The sequence below is a fragment of the Notamacropus eugenii genome, chromosome 3 (genome assembly GCF_028372415.1).
Source record: "Notamacropus eugenii isolate mMacEug1 chromosome 3, mMacEug1.pri_v2, whole genome shotgun sequence".
Classification (NCBI taxonomy): Eukaryota; Metazoa; Chordata; class Mammalia; order Diprotodontia; family Macropodidae; genus Notamacropus; species Notamacropus eugenii.
Window position 1 is genome coordinate 364179068 of NC_092874.1, and position 27148 is coordinate 364206215.

The 27148-nt window shown below is 35.4% G+C and overlaps 1 protein-coding gene across 6 annotated transcripts in view; it reads right to left on the reverse strand.

The window, feature by feature from the left end:
* CHD1 (chromodomain helicase DNA binding protein 1) overlaps nucleotides 1-27148 on the reverse strand; it is a 123092-nt gene that overhangs the window by 74470 nt on the left and 21474 nt on the right. For all 6 annotated transcript variants that reach the window (XM_072597367.1, XM_072597365.1, XM_072597366.1 and 3 more), the window contains exons 3-8: nucleotides 19237-19438; nucleotides 18290-18394; nucleotides 15958-16025; nucleotides 12981-13130; nucleotides 12325-12584; nucleotides 11054-11279 (exon numbers count right to left, since the gene is read on the reverse strand). In XM_072597367.1, coding sequence (XP_072453468.1) covers nucleotides 11054-11279; nucleotides 12325-12584; nucleotides 12981-13130; nucleotides 15958-16025; nucleotides 18290-18394; nucleotides 19237-19438 — 1011 coding nt within the window. The remainder of the gene's footprint in view (nucleotides 1-11053; nucleotides 11280-12324; nucleotides 12585-12980; nucleotides 13131-15957; nucleotides 16026-18289; nucleotides 18395-19236; nucleotides 19439-27148) is intronic.

Sequence of the window (27148 nt, forward strand, 5' to 3'; positions counted from 1 at the left end):
AAAAAATTACAAGGCCTCATTCCTCAAATACATAAAGAACTATGGTCAAAGGATATGAACAGGCAGTTTTCAGAAGAAGAAATCACAGTTATCTATAGTCATATTAAAAATGCTCTAAATCACTACTGATTAAAGAAATGTACATTAAAATAAATCTGAAGTAGTACTTCAGTAATTGATAGATAGGCTAATAGAAAAGGAAAATGACAGATACTGGAAGGGATGTAGAAAAATTGTGACACTAATGGACTGCTGGAAGAGTTGTGAACTGATCCAAGCATTCTGGAGAGCAATTTGGAACTACACCAAAAGTACTATAAAACCGTGCATACCATTTGACCCCACAATACCACTACTAGGTCTGTACCTCAAAGAGATCAAAGGAGAAAAAATGTACCTGTATGTACAAAAACATTTATAATACCTTTTTTTGTGTGAAGGCAAAGAATTAAAAATTGAAGGGATGTCCTTCAATTGAAGAATGGCTGAACAAGTTACAGTGTATGATTGTGATGAAATACTATTGTCCTATAAGAAATGATGTGGGAGGTTTCAGAAAAACCTGGGAAGACTTACATGAACTGATGCAAAGTGAAGTTAGCAGAACAAAGATAACACTGTACACAGCAAAAACAATATTATAAGGATGATCAATTGTGAAAGACTTAGCTATTCTTATCAAGACAATGATTCAAGACAATTTCAAAAAATGTTATCCTCCTTCCTGAGAAAACTAATGAACTCTTGAATGCTAACAGAAGCATACTTGAAAAAAATTTTTATTTTGCAACTTGGCTAATATGGAAATGTGTTTTGCACATGTATAATTAAAATCAAACTGCTTGCCTTTTCCAGGAGCAGGGAGGGGTGGGAGAGAGGAAGAGAATTTAGAACTCAAAATTTTAAAAATAACTGGTAAAATATTTTTATATGTAACTGAGAAATACTTAACAAATAAAAATAATTTAAAAAATAAAAAGGAAATTAAAAAATAAAAAGGAAAATAATAATTTCCAATCTAAATGCTCCCTTTATCACTTCCATAAATTTTTGTACGAATCTACAAATGTATCAGATATTTAATTTAGGCATTTAAGTGTAAGAAAAATACTTTGCAAAAAAAAAAACTATAGCTACCTTACTTTTACATTCACATAACTAAATGACAAGTATAGAAATATAAGATCTCACTGTACTTAACTGCTGACTATTTTAAAAATATTATGAATATGGTAAAATGCCAATTTAAATGTCCTTATCCAACATGATGTCTACAAGATCCCTTGAAAAATGTTAACTACTGGATATTTTCCTAGGCTACCCTCTAATCTTTAACATTAAGGAAAGTAGAAAGTAGAAAGATATATGCTTGTCAAATCTATTTGCCACTATGACATCAATCACAAAGTCCAAATTGAAGAGGAATTCACTTTAGATGGAAAGGTCCTCCAGGTGCCCTTGTTTGTGAATTTCTTTGTGCTGATTGTATCACTCCTGGAAACACTGCAGAGACTTTTAAAAGATGTTATTAGAATTTAGCCTAAAAACACATACAGGAAACAAAAAAAGTCAATCAAATGAAAAAAAATGCTTATAGTCAAGATGATGATATATAATATCATCATTATATCACTATAATATATAATGCATATTGGATAGTGAGCCAAAGATCTCTCTCACTAATGCACAGAACTTTGACTGACATGCAAATGAATAAGCTGGACACAGAATTTTAAAAAAAAGGGGGGGGGGGAATCAAGTTGGACTTCTTTATCCATGAAAATTCAGTTCTTTTAATGACCTCGAGATTGTCTCCAAAACAAAGGTTCATTCCTGTAACACTAAACACGCCTATATGTCCTGGAATATGAATTTCCCAAGTTCATTATTCATAGGGCAATGGAGAGGTTCATAAGAGAAACGAAGAGTTATATACATATTCTAAGCAAATAGGCAAGGCAAGTATTGTAAAGGACATCATCAAAAGTATGTACAAATGGACAACAAAATGAAGTAATCATACAATGAAAATTAAGGTTAACCAACAGATAGACCAGAGTTCATGCAGCATAAGGAAATAATGATGAAGGCCCAGAACCATTGTCAGACCCTGTGTGGGAGATTTATGGAAAGATGTAAATGAGAACTGCAGCAGATGAGCAGGAATGGAATGCATTGCAATCTGCATCACTAGAGGGAGATTAGATTACAGAGTCCACAAGCCTGTGAGCTGAATTAAAACATGAAAAATAGAGGTGATTCCAACTCTTTGTGCCCCAATTTGGGCTTTATTGGTAAAGATACTCAAGAAGTTTGCCATTTCCTTTTCTAGCTTATTTTACAGAAGAGAAAACTGAGGTAAACAAAGTTAAGTTAACATATCTAGGTTCAGACAGCTATTAGGTGTCCAAGACTGGATATGAACTAAGAAAGACAGGTCTTCCTGACTTCAGGACCAGCAGTCTACCCACTGTGCCACCTAGCTGGCCAACTATTATAAAAAAAGTTCATTCATTTAGAAATCACAAATTTGAAATTTCTGATAATTCAAATATACTACATACTCCTAAGTAAAATTTCAGAACTAAATGTTGCAAATTAAAAATTTTATGGCATATTATTTTTGGCCATAGTAACTCATGAAAACAGGGTATGGATCCATGGTATCATTGGTGAAGAGAGCTCCAGTGAAGAAATTTCCTCTGCCTATACAAAATGGCAACTGTGCTGCACCTTACCATCCTAGAGACTTCCCTGGGAGCCTGAAAGGCTTGGGCACTTATCCAAGACCACAGAGTCAGTTTATAGCAGAGGTCTGGCTTGAACCCAAGTTACCTTGACTCCAAGGCCAGCTTTTTATCTATTAACCCACTCCAATTCATAAAGCAGACAAAACCCACAATGGTCCTTAGTCCTATATAATTGTTTTTTCTTACCAATCTAGTACCAAAACTCAGTGGACTCATGGAAAAGAGGCAGAAGGTACTAACAAAAACATTTTTCAAATCAACTAACAACACTAACTTTTGGGAATCTGAATCTGTAACAACTTATAAATTATGTCACTACAAGAGGAATTAAACCTCTTTGTCAAAAGTAAAAAGGAGATGGTGAAAATGAGTACTAGGTAAATGGAAGGAGCTCACAGGGTAACCATGGGGAGATGAATATAAAAGATGTTTTATTGCACAGCCAAAGGTAACAAGAAAAAATTTTGTGGCACACTTAGTTATCTTCCCATAAAGAGACTTATTCTCTCTGGTCCACCTTTTAAGGGTAAGGCCTTTACTATAGCCATGTATACTACTGAAGAGAGGTAAACTTCAGCCTATACAGTGAAGGGTACATTCCAGGGGAACCTACCAGGCAGAGACTATGGCTACTTAATGTGCAATGGTCAAGACAAAGGACTGGGTAGTTGTACATCAGAGGCAGCTATATAGCAGTGGATAGAGTACAGGGCTTGGAATCTGAAGGCCTGAATTCAAATTTCACCTCAGACTCACTAGCTGCATGACCTTGGGAAAGCAACTTAACCTCTGTTCTCCTCAGTGGACATAAGTCTTGCTATGGTAAGGATCAAATGAAATAATATTTGTAAAACACTTACCACATAAGTCTGGCACATAGTAGGCACTAGAAAAATGTTAGCTATTATTATTAAGGAGCCATCAAGTAATGATAAAGTCTATACTGATTTAGCTAAACAAGCATCCAGGACAGGAAAAAAAAATTTGCCCATATGCTTCTGCAATAAAAACTGTATAACACAGAAAAATCCAGCAGGAAAGAGATGAATCTTCAGTAGAAGAACTGTTAAGTCAGAAATAGAGAAAGAGTATCAAGGTTAAGGTCCCGTAGTAATATCAGAGAGCCAGAGAAATTGATTTTGTCTATTCAGTTACAGTGCTGTTTAAGTTTGCAAATAGAACTAGCTTTGCTGCCAAAGTTCCTGATGAAGCAAACCCACACAGGACTAAAGAAATTCAGTCACTGGCTACCTGTGTGACTGGGAGTAGGTAATAATCTTTCTGACCCTCAGTTTCTTCATTTGTAAAATGCAAAGGTTAAACTAGATGATCACCCTAAGTAAATAATGCTATGAGTCTTCATCCTATAGAAAGAGGACATCAGTTCTCAAGATAATCATAAGCAAACAGACCACGAGGAAGAGAATTCTGAATGACTAATCCAAGTCCATTGTGGAAGATAAAGTAGAAGCTCTACATAATTTAATATCACAATGCAACAGTTGACATAGAAGAACTGAGAAAACTATGGTGGAAAATATGACTAGGGATCAAGGAATAAGGTTTCTAGACTACTCTATAAACTACTCATATGTCTCATACTTGCATTTATAAATAAGAATCAGAGGGAAGTAACCATGTTCATTAGAAAAAAAGAAAAAGAAAAAAAATTATTACCTTGAGTCAAAAAACAACTTGTTACAAACAAGATGCTCATTTCTGAATTACCTATGTATAATTAGACCTCCAAGTGGTGAATGGAAACAAAAAGTTGGTAGAAACAAAGTCTTTACCAGTCATATATATCTTCAATATCTTTTATACCACATTTGCAGGTCATTGGTCAGTGTGGCATCATCAAATATGAATATATAGACATATATGTATATATACACATATATGATAAAAACTACAGTACAGAATAAGGCATGAAGGAGCTGTAATCTACTTTGGCAATGGAAGGAATATTCATACTAATAAAATCAAGATTTGATCAAAATATAAAGGTCTATTAAGGACTAAAGTTTCATTAATTTAACTAACTATGCAGATTATTACTGTCTTCTTTGCCTCTAGAGGATCCTTGAATCCAGACTATTTACCATTGTCAGATATATCTTCCTAAACAATAGTTCTGGTTAGGCCACTGTTCTAAACAAAAAGCAGTAATTGGTAATTTCCCAAAATGATGACATATGGAGAGCAGCACGGATTAATAGTTGTAGGTAGGTGGTTAATCAATACTTAAAAAAGACCAGGATCCAGTTTGAGTGCCCATGCATTGTGCCTGGGAGTTTGGAATAGTGAAGAAAGGAACAAACAGAAAAGAGATTAAAGTATGAAAGAGAAAAGCCACAAATGAAGTTAGATATAGGTGGTAGCTGAGTTTCTGGAAAGCTAACCTAAATGGATGCAGGAATTGGAAGACATTCATGGAGTCAGAAAAACTGGGAAGAGGAAAGAGATTGACACCAGTTAAGCAGAAGTTTCTTTTTATGCTAACATGCATGTACCCCCTTCCCTTCGTGTTATCTGGTGAGTCAACTCTGACACTTTCCTCTCTGCACAGAAGCTTCCATGGGTCTTAGCATTTTAGTTTGGTAAGGCAGTTTTTGCTGATTTTTTTTTAAAGGGTTAGTGGAAACTTAGGTTCAGGTGACAATTGATATAAACTGCTGCTTGAGTTTAGTCAAGACAGCTTCTTTCTCTAGCATTCAATGAAATGTGCTTTGGAAACTGTCAATGTATTTAATACCTAAGTAAATCATAAAACCTACGAATTGCTTTAGATCCTTGACAGTAGCAGGTATATCACCACTTTGAAATAGCTTCCACTGATAAGACAATATTTATCTTCTTCTCCAAGAAGTAAACTATGCTCTCTAGCCCCATGCAGACTATTTGGGTATACTATTAAGGTACGCTATTAAAGTACACCACATTACCCTGAGGTCCAGCAGGTCTTGAAAAATGTGGTTCAGCTGGGTGTGGTGATACACGCCTGTAATCCCTGCTACTGGGAAGGCTGAGGCTGGTGGACCACTTGAGCTCCGGAGTTCTGAGCTGCAGTAGGGGTAAAGCTGACCAGGAGTTAGCTAAGTCCAGTACCATTATGGTGAACCCCCAGGAGCACAGGGACCACCAGGTTGCTTTTAAGGAGGGGTTCATCGGCCCAGGTCGGAAACGGAGCAGGTCAAAGCTTCCGTGCCGATCAGCAGAGGGATCAGGCCCCTGAGTGGTTGCTGCACTTCCAGCCTGGGCGAGATAGGGAGACCCAGTCTCAAAAAGAAAAAGAAAGAAGAGAAAAGAAAAGAAAAGAAAGAAAAAGAAAACAAAGGAAAAGAAAAAGAAATAGAAAAATGTGGTTCACATATCTCTGGGATAACACAATTACATTGCATTGCCCCAAAACCATGAGAGCATACAGTTTTGGGTTGCCTTTTTTTTTTTTTTTAAAGGATCACAACGTTAGGAGTGGGAATCCAGATCTGCCATTTAATTAGTATAGGGAATCCATATTAAACAAATTCCCTCAATAAATCCAATCTGCAACTCTTAAGCAATTTAGACTTGCAAATAATTTTCTTAGAAAATTAAGTGACTTTCTAAGCAGTAACATAGCCAGAATGAGTTAAAGAAGAGACCTGAACCTAGAGTCTTTTTCTAAGATTAGTTTCCATAAACTGCCACACTCTCTCATTCTACATTTATGGAAGACTACTTTCTACTCATTTTCTTTCTAAATCCTTATCAGATTATAGACCCTCAAAGTATCAGCTTGGAAATAAAGTAAATGTACTCATTTAATTAAGACAATAGGAATTAATGATAGAGGTGGTAGTCACCTCAGATGACAGTGTTCAGAGGACAAAAATCATAACAACAGCATAAGACTCTACTACCTCCTCCTCCACTCCATATAAACAAGACAAAGACTTAGATTGGGCAGGCCAAATGTCAGATGATGCCTTTGTGTAAATCTCCCTTTATGAATTCAAGGGGCTTCGGTTTCTGAACCCGTAAGAGTTTAGATGTGGTCTGCTGGGCTAGGGGCACATAAACCTTGATCAATTGTACAGTACAATGGTTGGAGAGGAAGTGGTATTTATGCCTCTACTCAACTGACAACGTCCTTAAAGTTATCAGGATGAAAGTTTTGCATCACAGGAAAGCTCAAGTTTGCTGGTCACTATATCACCCAGCTACTTTAGTGTAAGGAGATATTTTGAACCTCAACTGCTGGTCCAGTTATAATAAGCCAGTCATTTAATTTCTAAAAGTAAAAAATCAGAAGAGGTTAGTTAACATCCAGGGAAATGAGATTAGTATGCTCCCTCTAGGGGATTCACTCTCACGGATCTGGACTGCAGAAGTGATTCCTTGATTATATTAATGAGTACCAGCAACATAAGAGAATCTACTAGTTACAGAGAAATTCATTTTACTCTTGCACAAGTGCTACATATAGGAATTTCTCAAAGGCAAATAGTCTTTCAAGGCCTGGATATACAACATGCAATGATGTGGGAATTCTAGTTCCAAGGGTTGGACATATTCCTTCAGTTCTTAATGAGTTCACTGATTGGTTTAGTCTTTCCTGATACAGGATACTTCAGTGTACAAGTTAATGTTCCCTCACACATCCCGGTATTACAATTCCTCAACCTACCCTAGTTCTATTATCTATTCTTCTACTCCATAACATATGTAGATGGTCATACCTTACCATCCCTGCTCTCCTTCCCCCAACAAGTATTTCAATTCCTTGTTCAACATTTTTTATCTTTCCATCTCTCCCTATGCCTTACTCTTCTTAAACACATGATTCAATCTTAGTGTATTACTTACTGTCAAGGATACCACCATCCTTCCAATCACCGAGGTTTGAAACTTTGTTGTCATCTTGAACTTCCTTCTCTTAATCAACTGACAAAATCACTTTGGCCAAATCTTATGATTCCTGTCCCTAAAACATCTCTCAAATATACCTTTTCTCTGTTTACAGAGCCACTACCATCATTCAGATACTCATCACCTCTTGCCTGGATTACTCCAACAGTTTTCTAACTGTACTCCCTGACTCAAGTGTCTCCCCTTCCTAACACAGATGCCAAAGCTATTTTCCCAGAATATAAATATGACCATCTCATGAACATCCTACTTTCTGATCTCACTCAGTGAACTCCCATGGCTCCTTGTCTATTCTAGGATCAAATGTAAATTTCTCTCTTTAGAATTTAAAGTTCTTCAGAAATTTTTCTCCTACCTTTCCAGTCTTATTACACTTTATTATCCTCCACAACCTCTATTATGGTTTAGCCATAATAGCTTACTTGCTGCTCTTCATCACATCTTTGGAGACTTGACGCTGCCTGTCTCCTATGTTTGGAATGCTCATCTTCCTAATCTCTGCTTTGTAGAATTCCTGGCTTCCTTAAAATTTAAGTGACATCTCAGGAGGCCTTTCCCAGTCTTTCCAGCTGCTACTCCTCTTCCCTCTAAGGCTATTAATTTTCCATCTAATCGGTAATCTTCTACTTTGTACCAATTTAGGTATAATTTATCACACCAATTAGAATGTAATCTCCTTGAGAGAAGGCAATTTTTTTCTTTGTGTAACCAATGCTTAGCATAGTGTTAGAACGTAGCAATCACTAATAAATGCTTGTTGATTGTTCTGTGACCCTAAGAAAGGTCTATGTGAGGGCCTCTGCCAATGGACTCATTTTCCCACTATCTATAGAACCAAGACATTTACTGAAATAGTTAGCTGAGATGTGTCCACAAAGTTCAAAATACAGAAATCACACTTTTGTAATATATTAGATCCAATTGCCTGTGGTGAACCATGACTATTTCTGAGATTCAGTCTCCTGGAATATTTGTTGGCTTTGTGGCAAGAGGTCCATAAAGCAGACCAACTGGAATAGGGGCAGCAGATTCCTAAGAAAAGCCTGAACCAGGATAAACTGATGAACAAGAACTGCTAAGAGGTCAAATAAGTTATGAGAACTAATTCTTAATGGATAGCATGAGTAGCCTTTTTAAGAAATTCTCAGTAAGGTTGGGCTGAGGGGAATTGTGAGACAGGATATTAAAGAAATATTTTACTCTCATTCCCATCACCATCCCCAGTAAGTACAGGTGATAGATCTTGTGGTTAGCACCATTCCTTAAGAAGGCAGTCTACAAAAGGTGCCTCTATTTCCTCTCCTCTCAATGTAATCTTAGCTTTCCATAGCCTGGCTTCTGACCACATCATTCAACTGAAACTGTTATCTCCAACATTAGTAGTGATATCGTAATTACCAAATCTAATGGCTTTTTCCCCTCAATCCTTCTTGACCTCCCAGCAGCCTTTGACACTGTGATTCATCCTATTTTCCTTAATATTCTCTTTTCTGTAGATTTCCAATAACACTCTCTCCTGATTTCCTGCTACCTCTGATTGCTCCTTCTTAGTATTATTTGTTGGATCTTCACCCAGGTCATAGTCACTAGCCTGCTCTTTCCTGAGCCCTCTTCTTTTTTCTACACTGTTTCTATGGTTATTTCAACAGTTCCCATGGAATCAATAACAAATTCTATGGTGATGACTGTCAAATCAACTTATCCAGCTGTAACACCTTCAGTGAACTCCATTCTTGCATCTCTAGCAGCCTATAGATCTCTTAAACTAGATGTTCAATAAAGTGTCTCTCTTTTTTTCTCCTCCCCTCACCTCCATATCTAATCTGTTGCTAAGGCCTGATTTTACCTCTGTAGTATCGTTTGCATACGGCCTTTTCTCTCCTACACTGCCACCACTCTAGCGCAGGCCCTCACTCCTTCATGCCTGGCCTACTGGTCCTCAAACCTGCTGGCTGGTACTGCCTGCAACAAGTCTCTCCCTCCTCCCTTCACTCAGCTATCAATGTGATTTTCTTAAAGTGAAGAGGCTGACCATGTCATATGCAAACTCCACTGGATCCATATCACCTACAAGATCAAGTATAAATTCTCTGACATTCGAAACCCTTCATAACTAACTCCCTCCTTTCTCAGCTTTCTAGTCATCTTACACTCTGCATCCCTTCATAGACTCATCACCATTTCATCTCCTGACTCCAGTAATTTTTACTGGCTGTCCCCCATGAAATGCTTTCCTCTCATTTCCACTTCTTGTCTTCCTATAAGCCCTTGGTATGTCCCTATTTACTACAGGAAACCTTTCCAATCCCTTTAAACTTTAGTGCCTTCTTTTGGCTGGTTATTTCTAATTTATCCTGTGTGTAGTTCATTTGTACATAGTTATTCCCAGTTAGTCAGTCAGCATTTACTGATGACTATGTGCCAGGCATGCTAAGCTCTGGCCACTGTTAGACAGTGAATTCTTTCCATGTGGGGATTTTTACCTTTCTTTGAATCAGAGTACCTGGCACATAATAGATGCTTAAATAATATTTATGGACTGACAAACTAGAAGTTTCCATTCATTAAAAAGGTCATGGAAGGCCTGCCTGAGCTCCTGAATAAAAGCTAACTGACGTGGAAGAGATTCAAGTAGTTCCTGGTTCATCACTTATCAGAAATGTAGAAGGGATTCTTTTTGGCAATGGATTCCACGAGTGGGAAAACCTGTGGCCTTGAGGCCACAAGTGGTCATCTAGGTCCTCAAGTGTGGCCCTTTGACTGAATCCAAACTTCACAGAACAAATTCCCTTAATGAAAAGGATTTTCAGCATAAGACTCTACTACCTCCTCCTCCACTCCATATAAACAAGACAAAGACTCTTCTAATTCTGACATTCTTTGAACAAGTTATTCTTGGTTAAGTACAAGATCACCTAGTAGATAGCAGGTTCCAACAACTTGTGAGGCTACAAAAGTAAAGTTGACATAATCTGTCCATAATTCCTGTGCATGTATTGGACATACATAAACAATTTGCTGTTGGCCACAATCATAAGGAAAGGTGTACACTGACTTGAAACTTTTCAGGTGGCCTTCTTACACTGATGCATGACTGAGTAGTTTCTACCTGCTTCCATATTCATTTATATTACTCTTACTCTTAGGAGATCATATCCTAGAGTCAAGAATGTTAGCTTAATGGTAACTCTTTCTATATGCAATTAATTGCACTACCTTCATTTTCTTCACTATTTAGTTCACTGAATAAATAATAATAAGCCAATAACAATATATATTTGAGCTAACATGATACTTTATTATCTGTCACCTATAATTTTTATCAAAAGCACTTAGTTTAATACTTGTATATATGATCTGTACATTTAAATGAGATCAGAAAGCATACTCACCATCGTTTGGTTTCCTGATCTTTCTTCTTGTAATTGTCTAATTTCTTCATTCCTTTCACATTCTGTTGTTTTAAGGTTTCTTCAGTCTCCCAAGTGTTATGGATATGGGACCATCCTTTCCACTTAATTAAATACTGGATCTCTCCTGTTTCCTTAGTTTTTTCATATCCAGCATTGGGATCACCATCTGCTTCAACTGCATAGATGGTTGTACTAGCACCAGTTGCTAAAAAAAAAAAAAATTAGTTTTCTTCTTACTTTTTACCATGTTACTAAGTATAGTGGTACCCCTGTGTTTATGAGTACAAGTATATATGCATTCATGAATACATAACAACAAGAGGGGTAAGTAAACCTCTCACGGTTTAACAAAGCTGTTTTGGATTCAAATTAAGAATTCAGTCAAGAATTTATTTAAAAAATATTTACAAAACTATTTTTAAAAAAGCTGTTTATATAAGTGAGCAGGACAATTATGTCAATAACCTAGAGTCAAAATAAATGACATAAATTCCACCGCTGAAAATAATTTTTAAACTTTTATAGCATAAATACTTATATCGGGATGATATGGACAATTACAGACATGCAGCAAGTTATTTATATCAAAAGATAACTTCCATTTCCCAAATATCAACTAGAATGTGACTTTTCAGTGACAATTCAACTTTTCAGGCCATTTAAATGACAGTTACAAAATCTCACAAAGTCCAAATCACAATAAAAAAAGTTTCTTATAAATACTTATAAATACTGAACAGTACTTCTAGAGTTCTGCTTCAAAGTATTTGAATTCTTACTTTTGTTTTTGCTTTTAATAGCAACAAAAGAGAAGTGTTAAAGCTATATCAAGATAAAAATAATACTGATGATATCTTACATTTGCATAGTGAAAAATAACAAACCAAATCTTAGAAAAATTCAAGTGAAAGAAACCTTGACGTTGTTACCTTCCTGATAGCATTTCACAACTACAAGAAACTTAAATAATATCATAATTTTAAAACTTTTAATTAATCCCAACATATGAGGTAGGCTGTGATAGTATTCTATTTTATAGAGAATATTCAATAAAATTAAGTACTTTTCTTATGCAAATAGCAAACCATTAAACAGTAAGGACAGAAAAATATTTGTCAATGTGATTTCAACTAAAGAAGGTGAAGAACATAGTGAATTATTAACTGGAGTAAAACTATATTCAACAAAACAAGATTTGAATTGTTCCTCCTTAAAGTCTGTGCTAAAGTTGAGTAAATAAATAAAAATACCTCCTTTTCTTCCAATCCTACTGTCCATAAACCTTTCTATTGTCTCAAATTCATCTTCTTCAGGTTGAGGAACATCTTCTCCACAAACTTCTAATAAATCATCTGAATCTGTTTTCATTTCTTCATCTTCCTTATAACTAACATTGACAGTTGCCTGGCGACGAGAACCTCTTTTATCATAATCATCATCTTCTTCTTCAGATGAATCAATCTGTCTCTTCTTCTGTCCAGTGATCTTCTTTCCATTTTTTGCTTTAGTTCTGTGGAAGTAAAAATAAGATGCTTTAAAAATATTTTGAAGGATTGTTATAACAGTGGTTTAGTTGAAAGGTAGCATGACACAGAGGAACAAGGGCAAGTCTTAGAGTCAGGAGACTCTTAAGAGACTCCTGTCTCTGACAAATACTTGCTAGATGACCATGAAACTAAGATAGTTAAAGGAAGTGATAATTTGCCCCTACTGGAGAGTTTCCACACCAGGAGTTCACCATATCAATGAAATCAAAGGTCTAGATTTCCCCCACTACCCCGCCCCCTACCCCCACCAAAAGAGGCTTAACCTTAAATGTAAAATATATATGTGTAGAGAGGAATCACTGCTCCTGACAACTGAAGATTCTTAATGGGATATCAAATAAGAGAATAATGATTTTTACCTGATTTGAGGTTTTCTGCTTTTGACTTTATTTTTTGGCTCATAGTCAGATTCACTTTCATCACAACTGCTTTTTTCTCTTTCTTCTTCTGATTCAGAATCTGAACCCGTCTGGGAGGGAGATCCTGACCCTGACATTTGCCAATCTTCACTGCATATGTTAAAGAAAAAAATCAGTGTTTGTGTTCGGATTTTTAAATAATCATATGTTCGGATTTATCTGTCATAAACTACACTTGTCTTAAGATATATTTTCTGTATTTCAATATTATAATGAAACTTTTAAAAAGGGAAGCATAAAAATAAGATACAAAATTTATAAAATTAGCCAAACAGCAAGTAGGGTGAGATGTAAAATGCCACTATTTCCCAACTAATTCAGTATTAGAAATATCTTTCATCCAAAAATTCCAACATACAATTTAATTCTGCCAATATCTGTTAAACTACTACTTTATGAAAGGTACTGGAGATACAAAACCAGATATAATATAAAGCCTGTTTCTCAAGGAGCACAGAACCTAGGCTCCTGTAAATGATATTTTCTCCTGAATTTACTAAATAATTTTAAATTGAAGACAAGTTATGCATTAATTATCATTCATTTTTTTATTTACTAACCTAAGGACACACTTTGATTTTCTTAACTATCAACAAAATATTTGTAATAAAGCTGATTACTATGTGTGTCTTTTATTTTTCTAATTAAATTCAGAATTGGATTATTTTGGGTTTTCCCCTATTTGACATTTTAATGATGACATGTGAGATTTAAAGTTATCATGTGCTAATGCTGCTTAATAGAGTAACATATTTCTACTAAAAATAGAGGAATATAGGCATTAAAAAAATCAGTGAAACTTGTCTATCAAGATACTGGTGATTCTACTCAATTCTAGGAAATGCACTGATTACAGTGTCTTAAGTCTCTTTTTAACTGCATTTTTTAACTGCATAGTTATCTCCCTTACTAAGTGAATGACATATTAAGATATCTTGGAAATCTCTTCAGGCTAACTCTCATAGGACTCAAAACATACACTTTCAACTTGTATTACCATGGGAAAAAAGAAATCATTTGTCCATTTGACTATGCACCCTCTTCTCCCATAACATTTTCCCTTAAGTTACTCTTCATATTATTTTCTCAAGTAAACCATTATGAAACTCACTTAGGAATGCAGCACATAGCTACAAATTTTTTTCTAAAAAATAACTGAATCTTAAGTTCTCTTCTAATCCTGAGTATTATGATCAGCAAACTAAAATATCAAATTTATATGCCTCTTGATACACATTTGTGAACACACTATGCTGTGTGCTACAACAGCCTTAATGCTAATCATTTTCTTAACAAGTTGTACATAGTTTCTCACTTGAAAATAAACTACCAATATTTTTGAAGGCAAGGGAAAAGAAGAGAAAAAAATAAGCATTTAATATCTATTATGCTCCAGGCATTGTACTAAGCACTTTACAAATATTTTCTTATTTGAGACTCACAACAGCCCTGAGAATTAGATGTTGATACTCCCATTTTACAGTTGAAAAAACTAAAGCAAACAGAGATTAACTAACTTGGCTGGGATCATACAGTTTTTTAAGCATCTGAGGTTGCATCTGAACCCAGGTGTTCCTGATTCCAGGCCCAGCACTCTACCTACTAAACCACCTACCTGTCCTAGCTAGGGACAAAAGGAAGTAAGCTATCTAGTCATGAGTGTAATCAAGTAACAAAAGCCAGACTCACTAATAATAAATACTATTTTCCACTGATAGGCCAAAAGTGTTTTTTGTAAGAAAAAAGAAAGGTAAAAAGGAAAGGAAGAAAAGAGCAAAGAAACAGCTACAGAAAGGTGAATTTGGTAATAAAGTGGAGACTATCAAAAATAAATGCTTAAATAATACTCTAAGTCACAAGCTATTCTAGAGCTTCTAGCTTTTAACTCAGTTAGAAGCTTAGGAAAACATAATGCTCTCTAAGTGGGACAACTTAAACTAAGAACACCATTGTATTTCAAAGACTATTCAAATGACCACCAAGGTCCTTTCTGCCCCACAGGCTGAAGCTACAATACAGCTCCATTTCCTCCACAGATAAGCTGAACAATCATGACCTTAATGACTTGACAAGCCCTTATCACCTTTATGAGGCAGTGTGGTGTAGTGAAAAAGGATGGTGGTGTACATAAAAGTATCTGAAAGGCTTTCATGTAGAAAAGCATTTGTTAGATTTCTTAAGATTAGACTTGTTCTACTTTGCCCCAGAGGTTGAAATAAGGAACAAAAAGTAGAAGTTCTAAAGGCAAATTTAGGCTTGATGAAAGGAAAAACTTTCCAAAGTTTAGAGTTAGCCAAAGATAAAATGGGCCACCTTCATGGGTAGTGTGATCCTCTTCACTGAAAGTCCTCAGGCAAAGATTTGATGAAAAATTCCTGGCTCTTGTTCAGCTATGAGTTATACTAGATGGCCCTGGAGGTTTCTTCCAATTTTGTTATTCAATATAAATACATTTCCATTATTATTACTGTCATTTTGTTGAGCAATGTTTCTTAAACTATAAGTAGAGACTCATATAAGGTTGTAAAGAAGTTCAGAAGGGGTTCCAGAGATCAGGAAGTTAATTATCTAAACAGATGAACAGAAAGGAGTAAATTGTCATGTCATCTAAATTACACTCCTTTCCCTATAGTTGTTAAGATCCCTGGGATAGTATAACAAAAAAAGAATTTATAACTTTCATCAGTCTGAAGTGGGTGGTGATGGTGGTATGAAATGGAGCTACAGACACCCTCAGAGGTTGCCATGGGAGAAAAAAATATAAGAACTAAGTGCTTAAACTAACTTAGTAACTGCCAATATGAAGCAAAAGCTATTTTAGACACACACACACACACACACACACACACACACACACACGTGATTACTACTAGATGTAAAGTTAAATATAGCTATGTTGATTAAAAAGACATCCTACTCTTTATGTTTTTTCCTCTTCACCTCACTGGATGACTCATCTTCAGAATCTTCACTGCTAGAAGACTCCTACAAAGAGAAAAATAAATATTATAAAATAAAATCAGTATTTTGAGGTTAAGCTCTAATGGAAATTCTAATTCTAAATGTCTAATGATAGACATTTTAAAAGCAATGACAGGTTCCAGAATTAAAGTTTAATATGTTGTCACATACTTATTTCTAAGTGGTAATACATGTAAAATGAAATTACAATTTTAAATAATGTTAAATCTCTAAATTGTATTTCAAGGAAAAGGGCTTTTTTTCCCTCTTTTCCTCTGTAATATTTTATCCCCCTCCACATAAAACAGGAGTAGAACTATCTCCTTTTTTATTGACTAGAGTAATTTAAAAATTTTAAACTATCAGCTCAAGTAAGTGGCTCAATAAGGCATAATTTTATTTTTCCATACACAAGTATAACCTTGTTGAAAGTGCTGGTGGTCCTTCTCTTGGTCACTTGCTAGTAGTAACATATTCATGGTTGGGGATCCCATGTATGAACAAGCCAAACACCCAACACTACTTTTTCTTCCCCTGTCAAAGTTCACTAACTATATACTACCGAAAATCTTAATACATGTCAGCCATATCTTCATCAGTCCCTTATCTTTCTTCTGAGCTAATCTGAATTTTAAAATATCAGCTGTACAGGGCAGAATAAATACCTAAAATAAACATTAAAAATATGGCCTTCAGTAATTTGGATCACTTAAATGATGATTCCTCTCTCTACTCCAGTAATAAAAAGAATTTCTAAAAGGTGTTAGCTCAGTTCTGTCAAACTTTAATTTAACAAACTGTTCAAATTAAACATTAAAATATAAAATGATGGACCTGGTTTTCTAGTGAAAAGAGAGTAAAACAGCTCAACTTTTTAATATCTGATAATTTTCCTTACATAAAAATCTACTTAACAATTTTAATTTAATACTTAGATCCCATTGTTATAAAAGAATTAGTATCTCTCTATCAAGTGAGCTATTCCTTAAAACTAAGCCTAATAAAAACCAAAATAGATTATATAATGTGTATGTATATGTGTGTGTGCGCGTGCGTGTGCGTGTATATATATATATATATATATATATATATATATTATGTATACATATAAAAATTTGTAGGCAGAGGGAAGCAGGGTGGTTTAAAGCAATTCCTCTAAAAATTGAACACTGAATTTCAGAACTGATAAAAGAAAATAAGCATTCTTATGCATCCTTTGGATTTCAATCATCCTGATTTGAAAAAAAAAATTAACTGACATTATAGGTTTGTTTAATGCTTATATCAAATCAACCACCAAAAGAGAAATTCAAAAATTTTCTAATAAAGTAACAAACTACTTAGTTATTAAAAAGACACAATTTTCAAGAAACATACAGGTGTACTACTACTTTTAAAGATGAAAGTTAAATTGGTTTGCAAGAACTGTTTCATTTTTACTCACTATCCTACTTTAGAATAGAAGTTTATGGCTTAATAGCTTATCTGAATTTTCTGAAATAACTACAGTGGTACCTGCAATTCCACATCCTTATGAATTCCCAAAGAAAGGAAGAAAATTGATAACTTAAACATGTTAAGCCATAGTCAATTCAATTTTGCAAATGAAGTGAGTTGTAAATTAGAATATGCCACAGTTAAATTTCTTAGCATTCCTTATGTAGTAGCAACCAAGTAAGATTTACATAAGGAAGCAGCATGTATGCTAAATCCTAAAACTTTGCACTACATGCTAGTTTCTTTCTAGTCATTGCTTACAGTTAAAATAGTATACTCAATCACAGGATCATTGATTTAGAGTTGAAGGAACTTTAGAGATCCATCTATTTCAGCTTCTTCATTTTCATTAATGAGAAAACTAAAGTCCAGTGAGGTTAAATGATTTGGCCAAGGGTCAGTCACACAGACAGTCAAATCACAGCCACCTGACTCCAAATACCAGTATCAAGATGCCTCAAAAACTGTGTTAAGTATTTAGTGAAAGAATTGTTCATTCTGTTTTTCAAATGTAGTCAAGGACCAGAAAACAACATCATCACTTTGATAGCCAATCAATGCTGTCCTGAGTTTCATAGTCCAGGCTCCTTAAATTTAAATTCATAAGAGTATATAAATGATCCTGGAGCAAACATATGACCAATGCTTTTTATAAAGGGCAGTCATTTCCCCTAACTAGTCTTCCAAAAAAAAAAGAAAAAAAAAATATATATATATGCACTTTTGCAAGAGTTTGAATGATCTATAAAACACCACAGCAAATTATAAAATACTGTCTTCTAAAAGTTCACCTCTTCTGATCCACTATTGGAGGAAGTTTGTTGTTGTTGCTGTTGCTGCTTTCTAAGCATTGCAGATCTTTGGACAGCCAGAATACTAGGATTTGATTTCCAAAACTAAAAAGAGAAAAATATTAAATAGCAAAGTATAAAAGGCTTGCATAATTGATAATCAGCTAAATCTATATAAAAAGCAGAGGAATGAGTAGAAACATTTTCACTCATAGAATTCACTGCTCTAACTACTTGGACAATTTCAAAACATGAATATAATAGGTACAGGACAGTTAGTCAAACTGCACTACAACTGTAGAGACATGCTTAAACTTTTAGTAATATTTGCAAAAATACTAACAGCATGCTAACTTTCAAAAAAGAAATTATCAGAAATAGAAATGATATATTATCAAGAAATAAACTGGTTTAACAGATGTGTTGAATAAAGTGCTGATACTATTTAATGTGAAACATCTAAACATTTCAATTTGGCAGTTTGTTTTGATCAAAAAGTATTATACTAACTATCTCTAGAGGAACTAAGCTTGCTTAAATTTTCCTGCTACTGATACAGATTAAAGAATTTAAATATAGAAACAGAATAATTTTGAGGCAGATGGATTAGATGACATTACAAAAAATATTTTCTAACTCTTATTCATTGAGAACTAATTAATGAAGAGTTTCAGAAGGAACAATTACGTTTTGTTTCTGAAATATGCAAGACCTGTGTCCTCATATTTGCAATGCAAGTTATTTTATTATTTTAACCACCTGCCATTTTTTTTGCTGCCAAAAAAAATTCCTAAATACATAACCAAAATATTTGGGGAAAGATAAGGGTTAAATGAAAATTTAGTACTTTTAAAATTTTATGTATTTTTAAAAGCAAAAGAATCCTTTAAAAATGTCTAAAAATGTAATAATTCAAGACATATACATTACAATGTTTTGCCTTTTACCTCAGAGCTATCAACTTTTGGTGGTTTTGATTGTACTTTCTTTTCTCTGGAAGTATCTGATTCAGAATCAGAATGACTGCCTGAGTCAGATCCAGAGTCGGAATCACTGCTGCCTGACTGACTGCTGCTCCCATCACTACTGCTTCCAGAGCTTGATCCAGAACCAGATCCAGAAGCTGATCCAGAATCATCATCCGACTGGCTGTAATGTTAAATAGTTTCTATTAATTTTAAAACACTCACCAGAAACACAATTCAATCTTTCTTGAAATGATAATCTGTTGAACAAACATTTTCTAAAACACCACATCTCATTTCACAAAGGATTGCTCTTATGTTCAAGACTGGGGAACTGAAGCAGAGTAATTAAATAATTTGCCCAGAATAACAACTGGTTCATCTACTAATGACTCGCACTGACAAGTTGGAAAAAATTTCATCTTCATAACAATTTTCATATTTCAAGAATCTGTTATTTCATCTTCCAACTACATTGCAAATTGGTAGGCAGTGTTTCAAAATAGGTAAGACAAAAAATTTGTCACCTTGAAGCCAAACTGATAAGGATCTTCTTTTAATCCAAGATTGTCATCAGATGACAAAACACACTATTACCAGGCCTGTACTAAAAGCCTTTCTTCCTTAATGTAACCTGCCAGTTGTATTCTATTATATTAATCTACAGAACCCAGGAAACATCTGTTCCATGATAGGACATAACTAAGAGTGGGATTAATTTTGTAATTAAAACTATAATTTAAAATTGTAAACTAAAATTTGTGATTTAAAAAAAATTACGTTTCCAATCAGTAAAATTTGCCTTCTCTTTCCATTGCACCATTCCCCCACTTCCACCAAATTGAGAAAAGAAAAACCAAGATCCCTGTAACAAACATGTATAGTCAAGTAAAATAAATTTCTGCATTTCCCATGTCCAAAAGATTATATATTTCTTGTTCTATACTCTGAGTCATTCACCTCTCTATGATGAAAGATACAAGGAAACATGCTTCCTTAGAAGTCCTCTGGAATTGTGTTTGGTCATTATAATGACAAGAGTTCCTATTTTTTAAAAAGTAACATCTTTGTTGTTGTTTTTCAGTCGTTTCAGTTTCATCGACTGTTCATGACCTCATTTGCAGTTTTCTTGGCAAAGACTGGAGTGGTTTGCCATTTCCTTCTCCAACTCATTTTACAAGTGAGGAACTGAAGCAAACAAGGTTAAGTGATTTGCCAAAGGTCACACAGCTAATAAGTGTCTGAGGCAGATTTGAATTCAGGAAGATGAGTCTTTCTGACTCCAGGTCCAGAACTCCCTCTACTATGCCACCTAGCTGCCCTAGTTTTTCTTTGTCATGTTGTTTTCATGGTATAATTTATACTCCTGTTCTGTTTACTTCATTCTGCATCAGTTCACAGAAGTCTTCCTAGGTTTCTCTGAAATGATCTCCTTCATCATTTCTTAAGTATTTTTTATTTAGTATTTCATTTTTCCCCACTTACATGTAAAAATAATTCTTAACATTCATTTTTAAAACTTATGAGTTTCAAATTCTCTCCCTTCCTCATTCTCCACCCCACCTCATTTAGAAGGCTAGCAATTTTACATCCTTTATTATTTCTTAAAGCAATGTAGTTACTCCGTAACATTTATATATTATAACCTGTTCATAAATTTACGAATTTATGGGCACCTTCTCAGATTTCATTCTTTGCCACTTCAAAAAGAGTTAAAATATTTTTGTACATTCTTAGACTTTGTTTGGCTTGTGATTGAACCTTTCCTTAATATACCCTTCCTGGAATTTCCCTTCTCTTCATTCCCTTCTATTTCCTTGTTGAGTGAAATGTATTTTTGTACCCAACTGTGCATATTCTTTTTATCTTTGACGAGTTCAGATGATATTGAAATTCAAGTGTCAGTTGCTCCACCCCCTCTATGAGAGATAATTTTACCTAGTATTCCTTTTCCATAGCCACTTAGTGCTTTTTTCTTCCCTTTTCATTCTTCTTTTAAGATCATCAAAGTATAAAAGAATCACTTATAGGATTCTATTTAGTTAGACTCCCTTCATGATGCCTGATGGTGACAGGATTCAAATGGGACACAAGTATTATTTCCTTATATTTGAATATAAGCAGTTAATCCTTGCATAATCCTTTATTATTGTTCATTCCTGTTTCCCTATGTTTCTAATAACGCCTGTGTTTGAATTTCAAAGTTTCTATGCAGCTTTGTTCTTTTCATCAAGAATGCTTGAAAAATCTTCTATTTCATGAATGGCCCATTTTCCCCTATTTAGAATCATACTTAGTTTTGTTACATAAGTTACTCTTTGTTGAAAGTCTATCCTTTGCCCTCAGGAACACAGTACTCCAAGAGGTCCCCTCTTCTTTTCCCATCTTACTGTATTATGTTTGACTCTATCATGCCCAAACATCCTGAAAGATCAAGTCAGCCTTGGTACTCATACCTTACCAGTACTCTTTGCCTAGAATTCCTCTGAATGAAGGATGGAATGAGAAGAACTCCTCCTAAAAACTCCATTTAAGAAGAACCTCCCCTGGCCAGACAACTCTTCATTTCTCACCTACCTGTACTACTCTGGACTTCTTCAGCAAGCCTTTATCCATCAATAACTTCCCTTTCCTCCATCTTTTCCCTCCTCCAGGTTTCCTTCTGTCACTATTTCCCCCTCATTAGATTTTAAGCTCCTAGAGGGTAGGGACTATCTTTCTTATTCCATATTAGGATCCCCCTGCTAGTACAGTGCCTGGAACATAACAGTCACTTAATAAAAGTTTGCTGACTGACAACTTTTATACTAGTGGTTGTTCAATTGTGCATAATTCTGACTGTAGCTCCTCATTACTGAAATTCTTTCTTTCTGATTTCTTAAAGTGCTTTGGCTATAATTTCCTAGAAGTTTCCATACTGTGCTTTCTTTTATGAGATGACTGATGAATCCTTTCAATTTCCACTTTGCTCTTAGTTCTAAGGGATCTAGGCAGTTAGTTTCCTTTTAAATTCTCTTGAAATATCACATGTAGGCTCTTTTTTGGGGAGTAGGGAATGGGGGAGTATGTTATGGCGTATCATCAGTTCAAAGATTCCTAATCTGGTTTTCAGTTGATTTTGTTGTGAGATACTCTAAATTTTCTTGAATTTTTTTTCAATCTTTTGACTTGGTTATTAATATTTCTTCTTGTCCAATGGAGTCACTTGCTACTATTTGGTCCACTCTAATTTTCAGGGAATTTATTACTTCAGTGTAAATTGTAGCTTTTGTGCCAAGCTATTAATTTTCTTTCCAATTCAATTCTCTCATTTTTTCCCCTATTTTTTCCCCCTCCACTGCTCTCATATCATTTACAATACCATTTTAAACTTAAAAAACAAAAACAAAAACAAAACCCAAAACTCTTGGTCAATCTCTTCCAGGAATTTTTGTTGAAAATATACCCAGACTGCATTTTACTTTGAGGCTTTTCTTGTAGATATTTTGGAATTGATTTCTTCTGGGTATGTGAACTGAACATTCATCTCACCATTATAGCTTTTGATAGTCTGACTTTTTGTGTGATTCTTCTGGCCTGCTTCCTGACTTTACACTTGAAGTTAGTGCCAGGTTCTGTGTACTAGTGGAAGGAGGATATGAACTTGTCCTGTTGCTGCTTTCTTGAGTACCACGGACTTTTGTGTGGGTATAGGACTCTTGCTATCATTTATAGTTTCTTGCTTGAGTTCACACAGCAGGACCCTTCCCTGATATTTTTCCCTACATCAGCTTGGGCTGAAAAAATGACTGTGGCCTTTTTCTTGCATTTCCCCATCAAGACTTGGTCTGGTATGTTTTTGAAATCTGTTTGGAAGTTTTTGTTTGTTTGTGGTTCTCTGGGAGGTCGGGAGAAGAGTTTGATGCACTCAAATACTGTAGAGCCACAGGATCACAAGATTTAGCAGCCATCACCATAAAGAAACAGAAAGCTTGGAATGTTATTCCAGAAGGGAAAGGAGCTTGGATTACAACCAAGAATAACGTCTCTAACCTAGTAAAACTGAGTAAAATTCTACAGAGAAAAAAACAGACATTTAATGAAACAGAGGACTTTCAAACATCCCTCATAAAAAAGGTAAGAGCAGAAGAGAAAATTTTACTTTTAAACACAAGGTTTAAGTATAAAAATGTAAACATAAAGAAGAAAGCATGAGGGACCAAACAAGGTTAAACTGTTTACATTTCTATAATGGAAGATAACACATATAACCCTTTAGAACTTTATCATCACTAGGCTCTTAGAGGCTAATTAGACAAAAGGCTTGGAAATGGCTCTATTATGATCTCAAAAGAAGAATGAAGAATGAGAAAGAGGGATGAACAGGGCTGGGAGGAGGAAAGGAAGAAAAGGGAAAATCATTACAAATACACTGGACAATCAGCAAAAGTTTATGCAATAAAAGGGATAATTTGAGATGTGGGGGAGTAGACAATATTTGAACCTCATTCTCATCTTAACTAGTTCAAGAAGAAAAAAATTCATATACATACCTAAATTAGGTACAGATATTCATCTTACCCAGTAGCAAGCAAAGTAGGAGGGAATAGGGTTAAGATAAAGAGCTAAGAGGGAGGCACAGGCAGAATTAGAGGGAAGGCAAATTAAGGAGGCAGTGGTCAGAAGCAGAAGAGACTCTTAAGGAGGAGAAAGGGTAAAAAGAACAAAAGATATGTATGAGAACAAGACAGAGGAAATAATATATAGTTAGCAACTGTAACTGTGAATAAAACAAAAAATGAGAGCAGAATGGATTAGAACAAGAAACATACTTGAAAAAAAACACACAGAATTAAAATAAGAGACTGGAGGGGGCATAGCCAAGATGGTGGAGTAGGACAGACCTGTAGAAGTTCTCTCCCCATAGTCGATAAAATATCTGTAAAAAATGATTCTAAACAAATTTTAGAGCAGCTGAAGCCGCAAAATGACACAGTGAAAGAGATTTCCAGCTCAAGGCAGCCTGGAAGGCCAACAGGAAAGGTGTATCGCACCAGGCTCAGAGTGGAGTGCAGACCAACTACGGCCAGGACTGGAGCAGACTTCAGGGAGTGGAATCACAGGCAGCAGTAGCCAAAGACAGCTTCAAAAGTCAGCAAGAAAGCTCTTTCAGCTGGGTGAGGAGGGAGTAGGGTCCAGTCCTAGCACTGGGCCCAGGGCAATGGCAGCAGCCACTGCAGAAGAACTCTCAGTCTAAAGACCATGGGGGAATTGAGCTGCTGATTTGGATCTCAAGCCTGAGTGGCATTGCTGGGGTAAGGAGGAGCTCTGGACTGGTGGACCTGGTGGAGATTCTGTGGAGAGGGAATTCTAATCACAGAACCAGGACAGAGAAGCTTATGGTTCCTTCCAGAACAAAGCAGGAGAAGAATAAACTCCTCTCCTATGATTGTTTCACCTCTGAGGAACTGAGAACTTACAGGTCCCTAAAGTATACCCTCCACTTGACAAAGGACTCAAAAGTCAAGTAACTGGCTGAGAAAATGCCCAAAAAAGGGAAAAAGAATAAGACAATAGAAGGTTACTTTCTTGGTGAACAGGTATTTTCTTCCACCCTTTCAGATGAGAAAGAACAAGGCATACCATCAGAGGAAGACATAAAAATCAAGGTTTCTGCATCCAAAAACCTTCAAAATAAATATGCAATGGTCTCAGGTCATGGAAGAGCTCAAAAAGGATTTTGAAAATCAAGTAAGAGAGATGGAGAAAAAATTGGGAAGAGAAATGAGAGCGATGCAAGAAAATTCTATCAACAGCTTGCTAAGGGAGATTCAAAAAAATGCTGAAGAAAATAACATTTTTAAAAATAGACCAACCCAAATTGCAAAAGAAGTCCAAAAAGTCAAGGAGGAGAAGAATGCTCTAAAAAGCAGAATTAGTCAAATGGAAAAGGAGGTTAAAAAGTTCCCTGAAGAAAATAATTCTTTCAAAATTAGAATGGAGCAGATGGAAGCTAATGACTTTATGAGAAATCAAGAAATTACAAAACAAAACCAAAAGAATGAAAAAATAGAAGACAATGTGAAATAACTGATTGGAAAAACAACTGACCTGGAAAATAGATCCAGAGAGACAATTTAAAAATTATGGGGCTATCTCAAAGTCAAAAAAAGAGCCTAGACATCATTTTTCATGAAATTATCAAGGGAATCTCCCCTGATATTCTGGAACCAGAGAGTAAAATAAATATTGAAAGAATCCACTGACTACCTCCTGAAAGACATCTGAAAAGAAAAACTTGTAGGAATATTGTAGTCAAATTCCAGAGTTACCAGGCCAAGGAGAAAATATTGCAAACAGCCAGAAAGAAACAATTCGAGTATTGTGGAAATACAATCAGGAAAACACAAGATCTAGTATCTTCTACATTAAGGGACTGAAGGGAGTGGAATATGATATTCCAGAAGTCAAAGGAACTAGGATTAAAATCAAGAATCACCTACTCAGCAAAACTGAGTGTAATACTTCAGGGGAAAATAATTGTCATTCAATGAAATAGAGGACTTTCAAGCATTCTTGATGAAAAGACCACAGCAGAAAAGATAATTTGACTTTCAAAGACAAGAATCATGAGAAGCATGAAAAGGTAAACAGGAAAGAGAAATCATAAAGAACTTACTAAAGTTGAACTGTTTACATTCCTACATGGAAAGATAATATTTGCAACTCTTGAAACTTTTCTCAGTATTTGGGTAGCTGGAGGGATTATATACACATGTATAGAGAGGGGGCACAGGGTGAGTTGAATAGGAAGGGATCATATGTATAAAAATAAAATTATGGGGTAAGAGAGCAATATATTAGGAGGAGAAAGGGACAAATGGAATGGGGGCAAATTATCTCTCATAAAAGAGGCAAGAAAAAGCTTTTTCAATGGAGAGGTAAAGGGGGGAGGAGAGAGGGAAAAAGTGAACCTTACTCTCATCACATTTGGCTTAAGGAAAGAATAACATGCACACTCCATTTGGTATGACAATCTATCTTACACTACAGGAAAGTAGGAGAGAAGGAGATAAGTGGGGTGTGTGGGGGGATTATAGAAGGGAGGGCAAATGGGAGGAGTAAACACTTTTGGGGAGGGACAAAGTCAAAATAAAGAATAGAATAAATGAGGGGCAGGATAGGATGGAGAAAAATATAGTTAATCTTACACAACATGACTATTATGGAAGTCATTTGCAAAACTACACATATATTACCTGTATTGAATTGCTTGCCTTCTCAGTGGGGATTGGTGGGGAGGAAGGAGAGGGAAAGAAGATGGAACTCGAAGTTTTAGGAACGAATGTTGATAACTGTTTTTGCATACAACTGGAAAATAAGAAGTACAGGTAATGGGGTACAGAAATTCATCTTACTTTACAAGACAAGAGAGAAGATGGGGATAAGGGAAGGGAGGAGTGTTAGAAGGGAGGGCAGACTGGTGGAAGGGGTAATCAGAATGCTCGGTGTTTTGGGGTGAAGGGAGGGGAGAGATGGGGAGAAAATTTGGAACTCAAAATTTTGTGGAAAACTTAAAATAAACAAACATTAAAAAAAAGGAGATACAAAGTCTGGACACACTAAGGTATGGATTGGGCTAGATGATCACTGAGTTGTCTTCTAACTCTGAAATTCTATGATTCTGTATTTTGAAACTTAAGGACAACATCACTTCAGAATATAAGTTGCTACTCAGTAGTTTTCAGTCACAGAGGACTCTTTGTGAGCCCAAAGATACTGGAGTGGTTTGTCAATTTCTTCTCCAACTCATTTTACAGAGGAAGAAACTGAGGCAAACAGGGTTAAGTTACTTGTTCAGAGTCACACAGCTAGTAAGTGGCCAAATTTGAAATCAGGAAGAAAAGTCTTCCTG